The sequence below is a fragment of the Choloepus didactylus genome, chromosome 4, assembly GCF_015220235.1.
Source record: "Choloepus didactylus isolate mChoDid1 chromosome 4, mChoDid1.pri, whole genome shotgun sequence".
Lineage (NCBI taxonomy): Eukaryota > Metazoa > Chordata > Mammalia > Pilosa > Megalonychidae > Choloepus > Choloepus didactylus.
Window position 1 is genome coordinate 164,994,909 of NC_051310.1, and position 18,654 is coordinate 165,013,562.

Below are 18,654 nucleotides of genomic sequence, written 5' to 3' on the forward strand. Positions count from 1 at the left end.
GGAGAGTCTCCACAGCAATGTTTCTTAAAGTAGAGTCCCAACTGTTTGCATTAGAATCACCTGGGGTGCTTGTCAAAATTGCACATTTCTTAGAATTATCCCAAATCTACTGAATTTAGTACCTGGGGGGACAAGGCTTAGAATCTTTAATTTTTAAAATCTCCTTGAGCAACTTTTCCCCCCTCCCCATTCCCAGAGTAATTGTTATACCCATTAAAATTTGGGAACCACTTCTTTACATTATAGTAGAGAAAAAGAGAAATTCATAAAACAATTATAATGGAAAGAAAAGATATGTGATGTTGCTCTTGATATAATTGATTTGAATTGTTCTTTTCTGGCAGATAACAGGGTCGTTGTTTGTTGATGCTATCAAGTTTTGATGAATAAACCATGACTAGGACATTTATTTTCCTATTTGCTCTGGCAAAAATTATGTATCATGTATGTATGTAGTGGTTTTTTTTCCGTATTACTACTCCTGATATTGAGGTTGTATTTATTTCAAGGTACTATATAATTTTAACAGAAACTTTTCACTCACAAAATCTTAAAGCTTAATGAATTTCACTTGAGTATTAAAATGTTACCAAACTGCATATTAATTAGGAGTTTAGGATATAATTTTAAGATTTTAATAAAAGACAAAGGATAAATTTTGGTCATTTTTCCCCCTTACTGTGTTATTTTAGCAATTAACAGGCCAGATATTACAGACACGGAAATGGAGACTGTTATGGACACTATTGTTGATAGTCTCTTCTGCTTTTTTGTTACACTGGGTAAGTTTTCAAATATTTCTGATTCTTTCTTCAAAGTAAATTAATTTAACAATGCATTTTAATCTGTTATACTGTGTATGACCCCTTTTTATCTATTTGGAAGTCTATAGGCTCTCCTTCAAGTTGGAGCAAAATATACATTCTATACTGTGTAAACTCGTAATTCTTCTAATAACTTGATATGATTATTCATCTTGAGTTAGCGTTTAGCAAGGCTATTGAGCTTTCTCTTTAGATATCTTTGGTATTTGTAACTTTCTGTTATATCATTTGAGTCGTTTGGTAGTGACTTCATCTACATGCCGCTAGTTTTCTTTTTTTCCCCGTGAGGGCACTATATTGAGTGAAATAAGACAGACGCAAAAGGACAAATATTGCGGGGTCTTACTTATGTGAAGTAATTATAATATGTAAACTCATAGACATGAAATATAAGTTACCAGGTTATAGAACGAGTCTGAAGAATGGGGAGCAGTTGCTTCTTATGAGCAGAATGTTCAACTAGGGTGAACTTAAACATTTGGAAATGGACAGGAGTGATGGTAGCATGTTGTGAGAATAGCTAACAGTGCTGAATGGTGTGTGAATGTGGTGGAAAGGGTAAACTCAGAGTCATGTATGTCACCAGAAGAAAAGTTGGAGGTTCAAAGATGGGAATGTATAAAACAGTGAATCCTGTGGTGGACAATGTCCGTGATAAACTGAGCAAATATTGGAAATCTCTCTCACAAACTAGACAAGTGTGTGACACTATAGCTAGAAGTTAATAATAGAGGGGCATATAGCAAAAAGTATATACCTATTGCAAACTATATACTACAGTTCAATGAACAGTTACAAATGTACTATACCAAAACTATGAATCAGTAATGGAGGGGGTTGGTTAGGGGTATGGGGGGATTTGAGTTTTTTTTTTTTTTTTTTTTTTTTGTTTTTATTTCTTTTCTGGAGTAATGAAAATGTTCTAAAAATTGAAAAAAAATTAATTGTGGTGGTAGATGCACAGGTGAATGATGGTACCATGGGCAATTGATTGTACACTTTGGATCTTTGGATGGTTGTATGGTATGTGAACAATCTCAATAAAAAATATAAAAAGAAAAGAAAAAAATGAAATAAAACACTAGTAAGGGACAAAGAAAATAATTATATACTTATAAAGGGGACAGTTCAGCAAGACGAAACAATTACAAATATGTATGAGCTCACAGCAGAGCCCCAAAATACCTGAAGCAAATACTGACAGATTTGAAGGGAGAAATTGATGGTTTAGATTAATAATAGGAGACTTTACTGTATTACTTTCAAGAATGGACAGAAAATCAATAAGGAAATACAGAACCTCAGCAATATTCTAAATCAGTGAACCTAGCAGACATATATAGAGAACATTAACCCAACAACAAGGGAATACACATTCTTTTCAAGTGCACTTGCATCATTTTCCATAACAGACCATATATTAGGTCACAAAAGAAGTATCAGTAAATTAAAAAATATTGAAATCATGCAATTTGTATTCTCTGACCAAACGGAATGAGGCTAGGAATCAATAACAGATGGAGAAATGGAAAATTCACAAATTTTTGCAAATTAAACAGCATACTCTAAGACAACCAATGGGTTAAATCGAATATCACTAGGGAAATCAGGAAATATCTTCAGGTAAAGGAAAATGAAAATACAACATAGCAAAACTTATGGGATGCAGTGCTGAGAGATAAATTATAACTGTAAATGCTAACATTAAAAAATAAGAAAGACTTCAGAGAAAACTGGAAGAACTAGAAAAAGAAGAGCAAACTAAACCCATAGTGAGAAGAAAGGAAATAACAGATTAGAGAGGAGATAAATGAAATGGAGAATAAACAAACAATAGAATCAACAAAACCAAAAGCTGGATCTTTGAAAAGATCAAAAAAATCAAACCAATTACTAGTAAGGAGATTGAATCAGCCGTAATGAATGTAGATGCAAAAATGCTAAACAGCCCTAATGAATCAGCCCTAATGAATATAGATGCTAAAAAATACTTGCAAATCAAATCCAAAGGCACATTGAAAGAATTAAACACCACGACCAAGTAGGGTTCATTCCTGGCATGCAGAGGTGGTTCAACATAAGACAATCAATTAATGTAATTCAATATATTAATAAATCAAAAGGGAAAAATCAAATGATCATCTCAACAGACACTGAAAAAGCATTCAACAAAATTCAACATCCCTTTTTGATAAAAACACTTCAAAAGGTAGGAATTGAAGGAAACTTCCTTAATATAATAAAGGGCATATATGAAAAATCCACAGCCAGCATGGTACTGAATGGTGAGAGGCTGAAAGCCTTTCCCCTAAAATAGGGAATGACACAAGGATGCCCACTGTCACCTCTGTTATTCAGCACTGTGCTAGAAGTTCTAGCGTGAACAGTTTGCGAAGATAAAGATATAAAAAGTATCCAAACTGGAAAGGAAGAAGTAAAACTGTCATTATTTGCAGATGATATGATCTTATATTTGAAAAATCGTGAGAATTTGACTACAAAGCTACTTGAGCTAATAAACAAATTCAGCAGAGTGGCGGGATATAAGATTAATACACGTAAGTCAGTAATGTCCTTATACACTAGTAATGACCTAACTGAAGAGGCAATCAAAAAAAAAAAAAATTCACAATAGAAACTTAAAAAATCAAGTGCTTAGGAATAAACTTAATGAAGAACATAAAAGACCTCTACATGAAAAATTACAAAATTTTACTAAAAGAAATAGAAAAGGACCTTAATGGGTGGAACAGTATTACATGCTCATGGATAGGAAGACTAAATGTTGTTAAGATGTCAATTCTACCCAAACCTGATCTACAGATTCAATGCAGTCACAATCCAAATTCCAACAGCCTACTTTGCAGACTTGGAAAAGCTAGTTATCAAATTTATTTGGAAGGGAAAAAGGCCTCGAATTGCCAAAAACATCCCAGAAAAGAAGAATGAAGTGGGAGGACTTATACTTCCAAACTTTGAAGCCTACTATAAAGCTACAGTGCTCAAAACAGCATGGTACTGGCATAAAGATAGATATATTGATCAATAGAATTGAATTGAGAGTTTGGAAATAGACCCCAGATCTATGGTCGAATGATTTTTGACAAGGCTCCCTAATCCACTGAACTAGAACAGAACAGTCTCTTCAACAAATGGGGCTGGGAGAACTGGATAGCCATAACAAAAAGAATGAAAGAGGACCCCTACCTCACAGCCTATACAAAAATTAACTCAGAGTGGATCAAAGACCTCAATATAAGAGACAATACCATTAAACTCCTAGAAGATAATGTAGGGAAACATCTTCAAGACCTTGTATTAGGAGGTAGCCTCTTAGACCTTACACACAAAGCATAAGCAACAAAAGAAAAAATAGATAAATGGGAACTCAAAATCAAAAGCTTCTGTACCTCAAAGGAATTTGTGAAAAAGGTAAAGAGGCAGCCAACTCAATGGTAGAAAATATTATTGCATATATAAAGAAATCCTGCAACTCAATGACAGTAACACAGATAGCTCAATTATAAAATGGGCAAAAGATACGAAAAGACCTTTCTCTGAAGAGAAAATACAGATGGCTAAAGAAAACATGAAAATTCTTCACTAGCTATTAGTGTGATGCATATCAAGACCACAAGGAGATATCATCTCACACCAATAGGAATGACTGCCTTCCAACAAACAAGAAGCTACAGATACTAGAGAGGATGTGGAAAAACTGGAACTCTTATTCATTGCTGGTGGGACTATATAATGGTGCAGCCACTCTGGAAGGCAGTTTGACAGTTTCTCAGAAAACTAGATATTGAATTACCCTATGATCCGGCAATTCCTCGTGTTGATATACACCCAGAAGATTTGAAAGCAGTGACATGAACAGATATTTGTACACCGATGTTCATAGAAGCATTGTTCACAATTGCCAAGAGATGGACACAAACCAAGTGTCCTTCAACAGACCAATGGATAAACAAAGTGTGGTATATCCATACAATGGAATGTTATGCAGCAGTGAGAAGCAACAAGGTCCTGAAACATACGGCAACATGGATGAACCTTGAAGATACAATTCTCAGTGAAATAACTCAGACACAAAAGGAGAGCTGTTGTATGTTGCCAGTTCTATGAACTATGTGAACAATGTAATATTGATGTCTTAAAATATAAGACTATTGGGGACCTAATGATAAGCAGTAGCTAGTGTAGGGGAATGGTAATCTAATATGTTCATATATGTTAATGATGGTGAATTCAAAGGTATGGTAATGAGATAGGGGTGACGATTGTTAATGGGATTATAAGTATCAGAGCTGTATTGAAGACAAATAGGAATGAAAGCAATTGCTTAAAGGTATGTTTCCTGTAGATCAGCACCACAAATATAGATAGTTGCTTCCATGATATACTTCTAAGGTATGACTCTGGCCCAGAGAGTTGACAACAGAAGGGTATGTGGGAAAAATCTACACATTCAATACTAGGGACTATAAATAATAGGAATATCATACTCTATAAAAGTTTCACTCACTAAGTTTCTTTGTCAGAAAGTTAAATCCTCCTGAGTGCCCCTGTGCCAGCTAAGTCCCGAAACCCAGAGACAATAGCCTCTTCAAGAACATCAACTAGATGTGTCCCCTTTGCTCATAAAGTTGACACCCCTTTTCAACTTAAACAGGTTAGGGTGGTCACTGGCTAGACATTCCTGAAGATTGGGAAAGTGATTAAACTAGAGGAATGGGTAGCAACAGACAAGGTGGAATTTAACAAAGGGTTATGAATACTGAATCTTTATATAATTTTCTTTTCTTTAGTTGCTAGGGTATTAGAATAGTTAGAAAGAAAGAATTGAAATTGAAATGGTAAAACTACCACATAGCATCCTTTGAAATTTGTTCTGTAGCTACTTGTTAAATTGTAATTTGAAAGCTATATCTTTTTGTGTATTTGTTAGATTTCACAATAAGGAAATGACTGAAACTATGGTACTGTAACTCATAATAACTTTGGAAATTTTCTATGTATTTTTACTAGCTCAATTGTACTTTGAAAGATACTACCTTTTTGTATATATGTTTCATAATAAGGAAATAACTGAAACTGTGAAATTGTAACCTATAATATTTTTCAAAATTTGCTTTTTAACTACTTGCTAAATTGCACTTGGAAAGTTGTCAGTTTTATTTACATATGTTATATTTTACAATAAAAAATGATAAAACAAAAAAGCAAACAAAAAAAAAGAGATTGAATCAGTAATCAAAAGCCTCTCAACCAAGAAAAGCCCAGGACCGGACGGCTTCATAAGGGAACTCTACCGAACATTCCAGGAAGACTTAGCTCAAATTCTGCTCAAACTCTTCCAAAAAATTTGAAGAGGAGGGAGTACTCTCTTATTTGTCCTATGAGATCAACATTACCTTCATACCACAGCCAGTTATAAGGATACCACAAGAATAGAAAATTATTGACCAATATCTCTTATGAATATTGATGCAAGAGTCCTCAACAAAATACTCACAAACTGAATCCAGCAGCATACTAAAAGAATTATACACCATGATCAAGTGGGATTTATCCTTCTTATGCAAGGGTGATTCAACATAAGAAAATCAGTTAATGTAATACACTACATTAACACCATGAAGGTAAAAAATAGCATAATCCATCTCAATTGATGAGAAAAGGCATTTGACAAAATCCCACACCCCTTTCTGATAAAAACACTTATAACACTTAGAATAGGAGGAACCTTCCTCCTCTTAATAAAGGGCATATATAAAAAAACACTCGGCAGCATCCTACTTAATGGTGAAAACCTAATGACTTCCCCTTTAAGACCAGGAATAAGACAAGGATGCCCACTGTCACCACTATTTTTCAACGTTGTACTAGAAGTTCTTGCCAAACCAGTTAGGCAAGAAAAAGAAATAAAAGACATCCAAATTGGTAAAGAAGAATTAGAACTTTTCCTATTTTCAGAAGACCTGATCCTGTATACAGAATATCCTGAAAAATCTGCAAGAAAGCTCCTAGAGCTAGTAAGTGAATTTAGCAAAGTGGTGAGGTACAAGATGAACACCCCCAAATCAGTAGTGTTTCTATATACAAACAGTGAAGAAAGAAGAAATCAAGGAAAACATTCCATTTACGATAGCATCTAAAAGAATCAAATATCTAGGATTACATCTAATTTTCTTTTAATATTTCTTTGTGAAAAATGTGAAACATACGTCTAAGTAGAGCAAAATATGCCGATAACTATTAAGACAAATTCCTAAGGCTCCAGAAAATACTAAATTTACATTAAATATTAATCCATTTATAGTCTCAAATCTAAAGCATTTCTTTGAATCATCTAAATTTACTTATAGCCACATTGTGTTTAATATTAAATATATGGCTTTATGCTTTACTATTACTAATGGATCTCTTTAGAAACTTTTTAATTGTAATTTTAATTTTGTAGATACTTAAAACGTTTTAGTTGAAAGGATCCTCACACTAGATAAATAAAATTTATTTCGCATATGAGAAAATTAAGGAAGAAAGAGATACCGTGCATAATTTAGGGGGTAGACAAAGGTTTAAGAAGAATTTTTATGCAAATTTGGGGGCTCCCTGCTTTCTGTCATTTTTCCCTTTAATTTCAATTGGTAAACTCCAATCTTTAATTCCTCAGCTCATTAAGTCTGTGGTTTTCAGCTTAAGCTCTTTCTTCCTTGTGCCGTGCAACCTGGATAGTACCCTCAGGAGAAAAAAACTAGTTAAAAGTATATCTCACCTTGTGTGATTCCCCTCTTTCAGAATTTTTATCCCCCCAATTTCTGCCTGCTTTATATTGCTTTTGGTGCCTGCAGATGGGTTTCTGTGTTTTTTTTTTTTTAAACAATGAAGAAAGTACAAAACTTTACTTATTAAACAGACATAATTAGTCTTTATATTTTACATCCCACTCAGTCTCCAGAATCTTTCTGAATACTGAGGTTATTATGGATATTAAGATTATTGTTGCTTGGTGATAGTTATATTTTCAAAGTAAGGGTAGAGTTGAAAAAGAGAAGTATAAATAAAAACCACTAAAGTGTTAGTCACCTTTTTTATATATGGAGTATTGAAATCTGATTTTTCAAAGAAGAGTTGAAATTAATGCCAGTCAGACATATAAAGTGTTAGTCACCTTTTTTATATATGGAGTATTGAAATCTGATTTTTCAAAGAAGAGTTGAAATTAATGCCAGTCAGACATAGAAAGACATTAACATTAAATGGTTAAATAAAAAAAATGCAAGTTTCACAACAGTATTTATACTGTCCCATTTTTGTATTTTATATATGTTCACGCACACATACACACTTATTAGACTATGTGCAGAAAACAACCTGATAGCATCCATATCTAATTTCTTAATGAGTATTATCTGGGGAGACTGGAAAAGGGGATTTACTTTATACATTTCTAGTATTACTTGAATTTTTTATGACAAGCATATTTCTGTTACTTTTAAAAGTAACACTTAAAAATTTACTAATTTTTACTTCTGCAATCGGCTATGCTTTCCTGTGGGATCTAAAATGCAACAATTTCAGCATATAAGGATCACACTGTTCTTAGTTTATGTGATTTTTCAGTACAATTGGATTTTTTTTTAATTACTTTAGGAATTAATCCTTTGATAAAGTGAGAGAGAACTTAAGATGGCCACATTGTTTAAAGAATTTGTTTTCTGTTATCTTTTAAACTAGTTATTTTTTTTAAAAAAAAGTCTACCTGCTTCATTGTTAATTTACAGAATAAACCAAAAAATAAAAATAAAAAAAAAACAATCCCAAACTGCTAATGTAGCTAAGTTCTCTTCATTTTTGTTTTTATTTTTATTTATTTATTTTTTACTTTAAGTCAAATTAAAGATGTAAGTGAACCCTTTGAGTATAGAAGAAACTTATTCTTTGTAACTGCTTATAGGAAGTCAAATGCTGATTCAATCAGGTCATTGAAAAAATCTGGTTACTCTGATTGGTCAACTCCTTATAGAAATAGTTGTCTTCTGACTTCCTGATGGTTTCTGCATTAAGGAGAAGTCCAATTCAGAAACCTTGCTTTTACTTTCAAGATTATAAAACCTTTTACAATCTGTATCCTGAAATTGTATACATCCGTAGTGTCTGTTATTTTTTATGCTGGTGTATTTTATAAGTATAAATTTTGGTTATACTTATACCAAAAGCTGAGATCAGTGCTAACAACTGTTATTAAAAATAGGTGCTGTTCCTATAATCAGATGTTCTAGAGGGACCGCAGCAGAAATGGTAGCAGTGGTAAGTGCATGCAAATAATGGCATTTGGGAATAAATAATAATATGTGAATCATTTTCCGTAACTACCTCTCTGATTTTGTTAATATTAAGTATACAGTTGCTATGGGTTTTATATTTAGTGCCAATTGCAAATATTTTTATTTCATTATACTGGAATTCCACCACAGATAGAATGATCATTGTTTATTTCTTTGTGGTGGAGTAAAATTATTTACATCGATGTGCTTTTCCAGCCCTATTTTTCTTTCTTTCTCAAACTTATCCTTCATTTAGCCTTCTCTACCCAGGTAGTATTTTACACTCATTTGATTGCTAAATCATTTAATCTTTAATTTCATTTAACAAATACTTATTTATAATTATAATCATTTTTTAAATGGTGAGGTGCATTTTGCTATCCCACTATATTGGAGTAAAGTTATCAGTATAAATGAGCATTCACAAATTTGCTATAAAGATGTTTTAAATGTATAAGGGATTATGGAAATTACCCTTACTGGAAAGGGGAGAGGGTAAAAGATGGGGAAAGATGGGAGGAGATACGTTAATATTTTGGAGTTTGATTAGTACAAATAAGCTCCTCACTGGTGGATGGCTCCTCTCCTTCACATTATCCAATTTCTATTCTGTGACTTCTTACAGCTGCCACTATCTTTTCACTCTCACCCACCCAAGTAAACATTTTTTTCCATATATACTTCTTCCTTGGCAAAACAGTCTTGCTTGGTGAGACAGGGTGGGTCATTATTGCAAACTGTTTCCTAGAGTAAAATTAGTCAACAAAAGTGTGTGTTAGTGAAATCACGCGTGAGTCACATTGGAAAAGGCATTAATTTTTTTCAAGTTCAAATTATGATGGTATTGAAATAGTAATGAAAGTAAAATAATTTAGATTTTAGAATTGCTACTTTGTAAATAAATTGTAAATTTCTTGGTTATGAAACCAAGAACACATTATGTAGTACCCTATATAAAGTTCTATGAAACTGTTCTTTAAGAGTTAATCTATAATTTGATTTTTCAGAAACTGGATAAGAAACTTCGGGAAAATCTAAGAGATGCAAGAAACAGTCTCTTTACAGGTGACACACTTGGAGCTGGCCAATTCAGGTATATTAATTATACTTGGGACTTGAAAATAAAATATTTGTAGAGATTTTTTGTGTTTTTTTTTTTTTTTTTTTTTTGACTGATAAGAATATAATACCCTTGTCCTTGTCATTGAAATTTGTTTCTTACCTTATTTGGGTGGAAATTTCTTGTATTTCATCATCTTTAGGGGAATATTTATCTGCTTATATGGCTTTGGAGGTAAGCCATTTCTTTGAATTATCATTATACCTCCTGGTAATGGGGAAAAAAAGTGAAAAACTTGTGATACATCTATTTCTACCTTTATTAACTAATTTCCAGTTTTACATTAAAATACTAATAGCTTAAACTTGCATTTTTGTCATTGTTAGCATTTCTAGTATGAGAGGTAAAGCCAAAGTTATTGGCTACTCAACTATTATTAAATAGAAATACCAGTTGGGTTGTTTGTCTTTTTGTTGTTATAAGAATTCTTTATATATACTAGAAATCAAATCCTTATCTGATACATGGTTTGAAACTATTTTCTCCAATTCTTTAGGTCTTCTTTTCACTTTCTTCTTAGTTTCCTTTGATGCATAAAAGTTTTTAATTTTGATGAAATCAAATGTATCTGTTTCTTTTGTTGCTTATGCTTTTGGAATCATATCTGAGAATCCATTGCTGAATCCAGCTCATGAAGATTTGCCCCTATGTTATCTTCTAAGGTTTTATAGTTTTGGCTCTTATATTTAGGTTCTTGATTCATTTTGAGTTAATTTTTGTATAAGGTGTGAGGTAGGGGTCTAACTTCATTCTTCTGCATGTGGATATCCAATATTCCATTTGTTGAAAATATTATTCTTTTCTCCACTGCATGAACTTGGCACCCTTATCAAAAATCAATTGGACATAGATGTATGGGTCTATTTCTGGACTTATAATTCTGTTCCACTGGTCTATTTGTCTATCTTTCTGCCAGTAACAGACCATTTTGATTACTCTTATCTTTGTAGTACAATTTGAAATTGGGAAGTGTGAGTCCTCCAACCTTGTTCTTTTTTAATATTGTTTTGGCTCTTTGGGGCCCCTGGCAGTTCCATATAAATTTGAAGGTTGGTTTTTCCATTTCTGCAAAAAAGGCTGCTGGAACTTTAAAGGGTCAAGTCAATTTTGATGGCACCAAAGGCTTTATGTACTCCATCTGTAATTTGAGGTTATCACTAACATTGTATTTCAGTTTGGTCAACTGCTTCTTCTCCTAAGTTATTATAAACTGTTCTACAATTTTATTGCTTGTCTTAAATGTTCTTTAAAATATGTCTTATAAGGTAGAGAACAAACAGCAAATGCTCAGCTAATTTTTTTTTTAAACAGAAGCAACGACTAAGTCACACTTTACTTAACAGTTCCCTTTTTACCTCAATCTTATAAGCAGTGCAGTTGGGAGAGTCTACTTTTCTACACCCAGCAGTGTGTAATGAATTACAAAAATGATCATAAATGTCTGTTGTAGGGGAAAATATGTATATTTAATATAATCAGATAGCAATAACTTTTAAAAGTGTGTATTCCTGATACGATGGTGCCTTTAAAGCAAATCTCTAGTACTTCTGGAAACCCAAGACAACCAAATGAGTTTGTGCTTCAGTTTGTTGTAAGTGTGGTCCATTTCACATCTATTTTGTAATAATGGAATTAAACAATACATGAAGTATCATATCCCTTGTCTGTTAAGTGAATAATTATGTAATTATGTACTGTTGTGGCATGTTTTTCTAGTTTTGTAGTTTGTAATGGAATAGGGTTTTTGAGGCTTTTCTCTAGAGTCTGGCTTTTTGAATTTGTGTTTACAGCAAAAAATGGTAATTTATAATTTATGGAACTGCCAAATATTTATGTAAATTTACAAGATCCTACTTGAATTATGTTTCCCTCAATCTGAAAATGATTATTTCTTTTTGTCTTTTTTTCTAATATGTGAAATATATATCTGATTAGAAACAACTTATTTTAATTTTGATAACTACACAAATTTTTCTATAAAAATATTTGTATAGATTTCTTCCTGTAAAAAGTTCCGTAAGTATAACTTTTAATCTAGCATAATATACAGGCTATAAGTATTTCAAAGCATTTCTTTAATTGACTGGCAGTACTAGAAACTTTAAAATAGAGTATTATTGGATCTCATTATTAACATAACAACCATTGTTTGTATCAAATGACATGGACTGGGACGTACTAGAAAATTTTAGATGTATACATTGGTATAGGGTTACATAATTTTTTTTATGTATTTACAGCTTCCAAAGACCTTTATTAGTCCTCGTTGACAGAAACATAGATTTGGCAACTCCTTTACACCATACTTGGACATATCAAGCATTGGTGCATGATGTACTGGTAAGGCACAAAATATAGCACTTATTACTGTAATTTAACATTCAGTGGTCCCTTTAATTTGAAATTAACTATGGCTGTAGAAACAAAGATAAGAAAGATGGAACTGAGAAATATCAACAAAAAAGTGTTCAGATTTGGTTTCATTGAATGTGGATACTAGAATAGTGAAACATTGAAATTTGAAGTTCTGAATTTATGATCTTATAAGGATAGGATAAATCAGTGGTATGTTGACAATGATGGGAAAAGGAGGAATGAAGGAAAATGAGTGGCTTTGGATTGTTTTTCTTTCATTCTGAGTAAGTAAATAAATGTTTTCTCCCTGGGGAGAGAAGCTGTAACATCTCCCTTTTCTCAGGGAATCAATAGAGCCTCAATTTTATGGTTAAAATAAATAGCATTTATTATGTTACACCATAGGTTTTCTGAAGTACACCCACATATCTAATTTCATCCTTATGACAAAAATTTGTATTTATCCATGTGTATTAGTTTCCTAGCCACAAAGTAGGTGGCTTCAAACAACAGAAATTTATTCTCTCACAGTTTTGGAGGCTAAAAGGCCAAAATCAAGGTGTTGCAAAGGTTGATTCCTTCTGGAGCCTCTGTTCCATGCTTTTCTCCTAGCTTCTGGTGTTTGCTGGCAATCATTGGCTCTCCTTCCTTGCAGGCTCCATTGTTACAAGACATTCTCCATGTGTATTTCTATGTCCAAAACCTCTCTTTTCTATAAGGACACGAGGTGTTGAATTAGGGTCCTCCTTAATCCAGTATGACCTTATCTTGACTTGATTATATCTGCAAAGACCCTAGGTCCAAATAAACTCATGTCCATAGGTACCAAGGGTTAGGACTTGAACATATCTTTTTATTTATTTATTTTTTACTATTTTTTTTTTAATCTTCATTTTATTGAGATATATTCACATACCACGCAGTCATACAAAACAAATCGTACATTCGATTGTTCACAATACCATTACATAGTTGTACGTTCATCACCTAAATCAGTCCCTGACACCTTCATTAGCACACACACAAAATAACAAGAATAATAATTAAAGTGAAAAAGAGCAATTAAAGTAAAAAAGAATACTGGGTGCCTTTGTCTATCTGTTTGTTTGTTTCTGTCCTTCCCCTATTTTTCTGCTCATCCATTCATAAACTAGACAAAGGGGAGTGTGGTCCTTATGGCTTTCCCAATCCCATTGTCACCCCTCATAAGCTACATTTTTATACAATTGTCTTCGAGATTCATGGGTTCTGGGTTCTAGTTTGATAGTTTCAGGTATCTACCACCAGCTACCCCAATTCATTAGAACCTAAAAAGGTTTGTCTATATTGTGCATAAGAGTGCCCACCAGAGTGACCTCTCGGCTCCTTTTGGAATCTCTCTGCCACTGAAGCTTATTTCATTTCCTTTCACATCCCCCTTTTGGTCAAGAAGATGTTCTCCATCCCATGATGCCGGGCCTGCATTCCTCCCCGGGAGTCATATTCCATGTTGCCAGGGAGATTCACTCCCCTGGGTGTCTGATCCCACATACAGGGGAGGGCAGTGATTTCACCTTTCAAGTTGGATTAGGTAGAGAGAGAGGACCACATCTGAGCAACAAAGAGGCATTTGGGAGGAGGCTCTTAGGCACAATTATAGGGAGGCATATCCTCTTCTTTGCAGCAACCGTCTTCCCAAGGGTAAATCCTGTGGTAGAGGGCTCCACCCATCAAACCACCAGTCCCCTATGTCTGTGGTGATGTTAGCAACCATCGAGGTGGGGTAGGCCAATACCCCTGCATTCTCCACAGGCTCCTCAAGGGGGCTCTACATATTTTTTTCCTTGTTTTTTTTTTTTTTTTTTCCTTGTTTTTTTTTAATCAACTGTATGAAAAATAAAAAATTAGAAAATAATAATTTAAAAAAAAACATACACTAAAAGAACATTTCAAAGAGACCATAACAAGGGAATAAGAAAAAGACAACTAACCTAAGATAACTACTTTACTTCCAACATGTTCCTATTGTACCCCAAGAAAGTTACCTAATATAGCAACATTTCTGTGAACTTGTTCCTACTATACCCATCAGAAATTAACAGACCATAGTCATTCCTGGGCATTCCCAGAACGTTAAATTTACCCACGATAGCTTATCTGTTCTTGGATTATTGTTCCCCCTTCCTTAATTGCTCTCTATTGCTAGTTCCTCTACATTCTACATTATAAACCATTTGTTTTACATTTTTCAAAGTTCACATTAGTGGTAGCATATAATATTTCTCTTTTTGTGCCTGACTTATTTCGCTCAGCATTATGTCTTCAAGGTTCATCCATGATGTCATATGTTTCACGAGATCGTTCCTTCTTAACTGCCATGTAGTATTTCATCGTGTGTATATACCGCATTTTATTTATCCACTCATCTGTTGAAGGACATTTGCGTTGTTTCCATCTCTTGGCAATTGTGAATAATGCTGCTATGAACATTGACGTGCAGATATCTGTTCGTGTCACTGCTTTCCGATCTTCCGGGTATATACCGAGAAGTGCAATCGCTGGATCGAATGGTAACTTTATTTCTAGTTTTCTAAGGAACTGCCAGACTGACTTCCAGAGTGGCTGAACCATTATACAGTCCCACCAACAATGAATAAGAGTTCCAATTTCTCCACATCCCCTCCAGCATTTGTAGTTTCCTGTTTGTTTAATGGCAGCCATTCTAACCGCTGTTAGATGGTATCTCATTGTGGTCTTAATTTGCATCTCTCTAATAGCTAGTGAAGCTGAACATTTTTTCATGTGTTTCTTGGCCATTTGTATTTCGTCTTCAGAGAACTGTCTTTTCATATCTTTTGCCCATTTTATAATTGGGCTGTCTGTACTATTGTCATTGAGTTGTAGGATTTCTTTATATATGCAAGATATCAGTCTTTTGTCAGATACATGGTTTCCAAAAATTTTTTCCCATTGAGTTGGCTGCCTCTTTACCTTTTTGAGAAATTCCTTTGAGGTGCAGAAACTTCTAAGCTTGAGGAGTTCCCATTTATCTATTTTCTCTTTTGTTGCTTGTGCTTTGGGTGTAAAGTCTAGGAAGTGGCCGCCTAATACAAGGTCTTGAAGATGTTTTCCTACATTATCATCTAGGAGTTTTATGGTACTTTCTTTTATATTGAGATCTTTGGTCCATTTTGAGTTAATTTTTGTGTAGGGGGTGAGGTAGGGGTCCTCTTTCATTCTTTTGGATATGGATATCCAACTCTCCCAGCCCCATTTGTTGAAAAGACCATTATGGCTCAGTTCGGTGACTTTGGGGGCCTTATCAAAGATCAGTCGGCCATAGATCTGAGGGTCTATCTCTGAATTCTCAATTCGATTCCATTGATCTATATGTCTATCTTTGTGCCAGTACCATGCTGTTTTGGCAACTGTGGCTTTATAATAAGCTTCAAAGTCAGGGAGTGTAAGTCCTCCCACTTCGTTTTTCTTTTTTAGAGTGTCTTTAGCAATTCGAGGCATCTTCCCTTTCCAAATAAATTTGATAACTAGCTTTTCCAAGTCTGCAAAGTAGGTTGTTGGAATTTTGATTGGGATTGCATTGAATCTGTAGATGAGTTTGGGTAGAATTGACATCTTAATGACATTTAGCCTTCCTATCCATGAACATGGAATATTTTTCCATCTTTTAAGGTCCCCTTCTATTTCTTTTAGTAGAGTTATGTAGTTTTCTTTGTATAGGTCTTTTACATCTTTGGTTAAGTTTATTCCTAGGTACTTGATTTTTTTAGTTGCTATTGAAAATGGTATCTTTTTCTTGAGTGTCTCTTCAGTTTGTTCATTTCTAGCATGTAGAAACATTACTGACTTATGTGCATTAACCTTGTATCCCGCTACTTTGCTAAATTTGTTTATTAGCTCTAGTAGCTGTATCGTCGATTTCTCAGGGTTTTCTAGATATAAGATCATATCATCTGCAAACAATGACAGTTTTACTTCTTCTTTTCCAATTTGGATGCCTTTTATTTCTTTGTCTTGCCGGATTGCCCTGGCTAGCACTTCCAGCACAATGTTGAATAACAGTGGTGACAGCGGGCATCCTTGTCTCATTCCTGATCTTAGAGGGAAGGCTTTCAGCCTCTCACCATTGAGTACTATGCTGGCTGTGGGTTTTTCATATATGCTCTTTATCATGTTGAGGAAGTTTCCTTCAATTCCTACCTTTTGAAGTGTTTTTATCAAAAAGGGATGTTGGATTTTGTCAAATGCTTTTTCAGCATCTATTGAGATGATCAATTGATTTTTCCCTTTCGAGTTTTTAATGTGTTGTAATACATTGATTATTTTTCTTATGTTGAACCATCCTTGCATGCCTGGAATGGACCCCACTTGGTCATGGTGTATGATTTTTTTAATATGTCTTTGGATTCGATTTGCAAGTATTTTGTTGAGGATTTTTGCATCTATATTCATTAGGGAGATTGGCTGGTAGTTTTCCTTTTTTGTAGCATCTTTGCCTGGTTTTGGTATTAGATTGATGTTAGCTTCATAAAATGAGTTAGGTAGTGTTCCATTTTCTTCAATGTTTTGAAAGAGTTTGAGTAAGATTGGTGTCAGTTCTTTCTGGAAAGTTTGGTAGAATTCCCCTGTGAAGCCATCTGGCCCTGGGCATTTATTTGTGGGAAGATTTTTGATGACTGATTGGATCTCTTTGCTTGTGATGGGTTGGTTGAGGTCGTCTATTTCTTCTCTGGTCAGTCTAGGTTGTTCATATGTTTCCAGGAAATTGTCCATTTCTTCTACATTATCCAGTTTGTTGCCATACAGTTGTTCATAATATCCTCTTATAAATTTTTTAATTTCTTCAGGATCTGCAGTTATGGCACCTTTTTCATTCATTATTTTGTTTATATGGGTCTTTTCTCTTTTTGATTTTGTCAGTCTAGCTAGGGGCTTGGCAATCTTGTTGATCTTCTCAAACAACCAACTTTTGGTGATGTTTATCCTCTCTATTGTTTTTTTGTTCTCTATGTCATTTATTTCTGCTTTAATCCTTGTTATTTCTTTTCTTCTACTTGGTTTGGGATTGGTTTGCTGTTCATTTTCTAGCTTCTTCAGTTGATCCATTAGTTCTTTGATTTTGGCTCTTTCTTCCTTTTTAATATATGCGTTTAGTGCTATAAATTTCCCCCTTAGCACTGCTTTTGCTGCATCCCATAGGTTTTGGTATGTTGTGTTCTCATTTTCATTCGTCTCTATATATTTAGCAATTTCTCTTGCTATTTCTTCTTTAACCCACTGATTGTTTAGGAGTGTGTTGTTTAATCTCCAGGTATTTGTGAATTTTCTAAGTCTCTGATGGTTATTGACTTCTAATTGTATTCCATTGTGGTCAGAGAATGTGCTTTGAATAATTTCAATCTTTTTAAATTTATTGAGGCTTGTTTTATGTCCCAGCATATGATCTATTCTGGAGAAAGTTCCGTGAGCACTAGAAAAGTGTGTATCCTGGTGATTTGGGATGTAATGTTCTGTATGTGTGTGTTAAATCTAATTCATTTATCAGATTGTTTAGGTTTTCAATTTCCTTATTGGTCTTCTGTCTGGTTGATCTATCTATAGGAGAGAGTGATGTGTTGAAGTCTCCCACAATTATTGTGGAAACATCAATTGCTTCCTTTAGTTTTGCCAGTGTTTCTCTCATGTATTTTGTGGCACCTTGATTGGGTGCATAGACATTTATGATTGTTATTTCTTCTTGTTGAATTGCCCCTTTTATTAGTATGTAGTGACCTTCTTTGTCTCTCAAAACATCCCTGCATTTGAAGTCTATTTTATCTGAGATTAATATTGCTACACCTGCTTTGTTTTAGCTGTAGCTTGCATGAAGTATTTTTTTCCATCCTTTCATTTTCAATTTCTTTGTGTCCCTGTGTCTAAGATGAATCTCTTGTATACAACATATTGATGGTTCATTTTTTTTAATCCATTCTGGGAATCTGTATCTTTTAATTGGGGAGTTTAATCCATTTACATTCAACGTTAT

At 33.9% G+C, this 18,654-nt stretch overlaps 1 protein-coding gene across 3 annotated transcripts in view; it reads left to right on the forward strand.

The window, feature by feature from the left end:
- The window catches only part of SCFD1 (sec1 family domain containing 1), a 187,270-nt gene that overhangs the window by 39,797 nt on the left and 128,819 nt on the right, over positions 1-18,654 (forward strand). For all 3 annotated transcript variants that reach the window (XM_037834730.1, XM_037834729.1, XM_037834731.1), the window contains exons 7-10: positions 693-782; positions 9,085-9,140; positions 10,165-10,250; positions 12,518-12,617. In XM_037834730.1, coding sequence (XP_037690658.1) covers positions 693-782; positions 9,085-9,140; positions 10,165-10,250; positions 12,518-12,617 — 332 coding nt within the window. The remainder of the gene's footprint in view (positions 1-692; positions 783-9,084; positions 9,141-10,164; positions 10,251-12,517; positions 12,618-18,654) is intronic.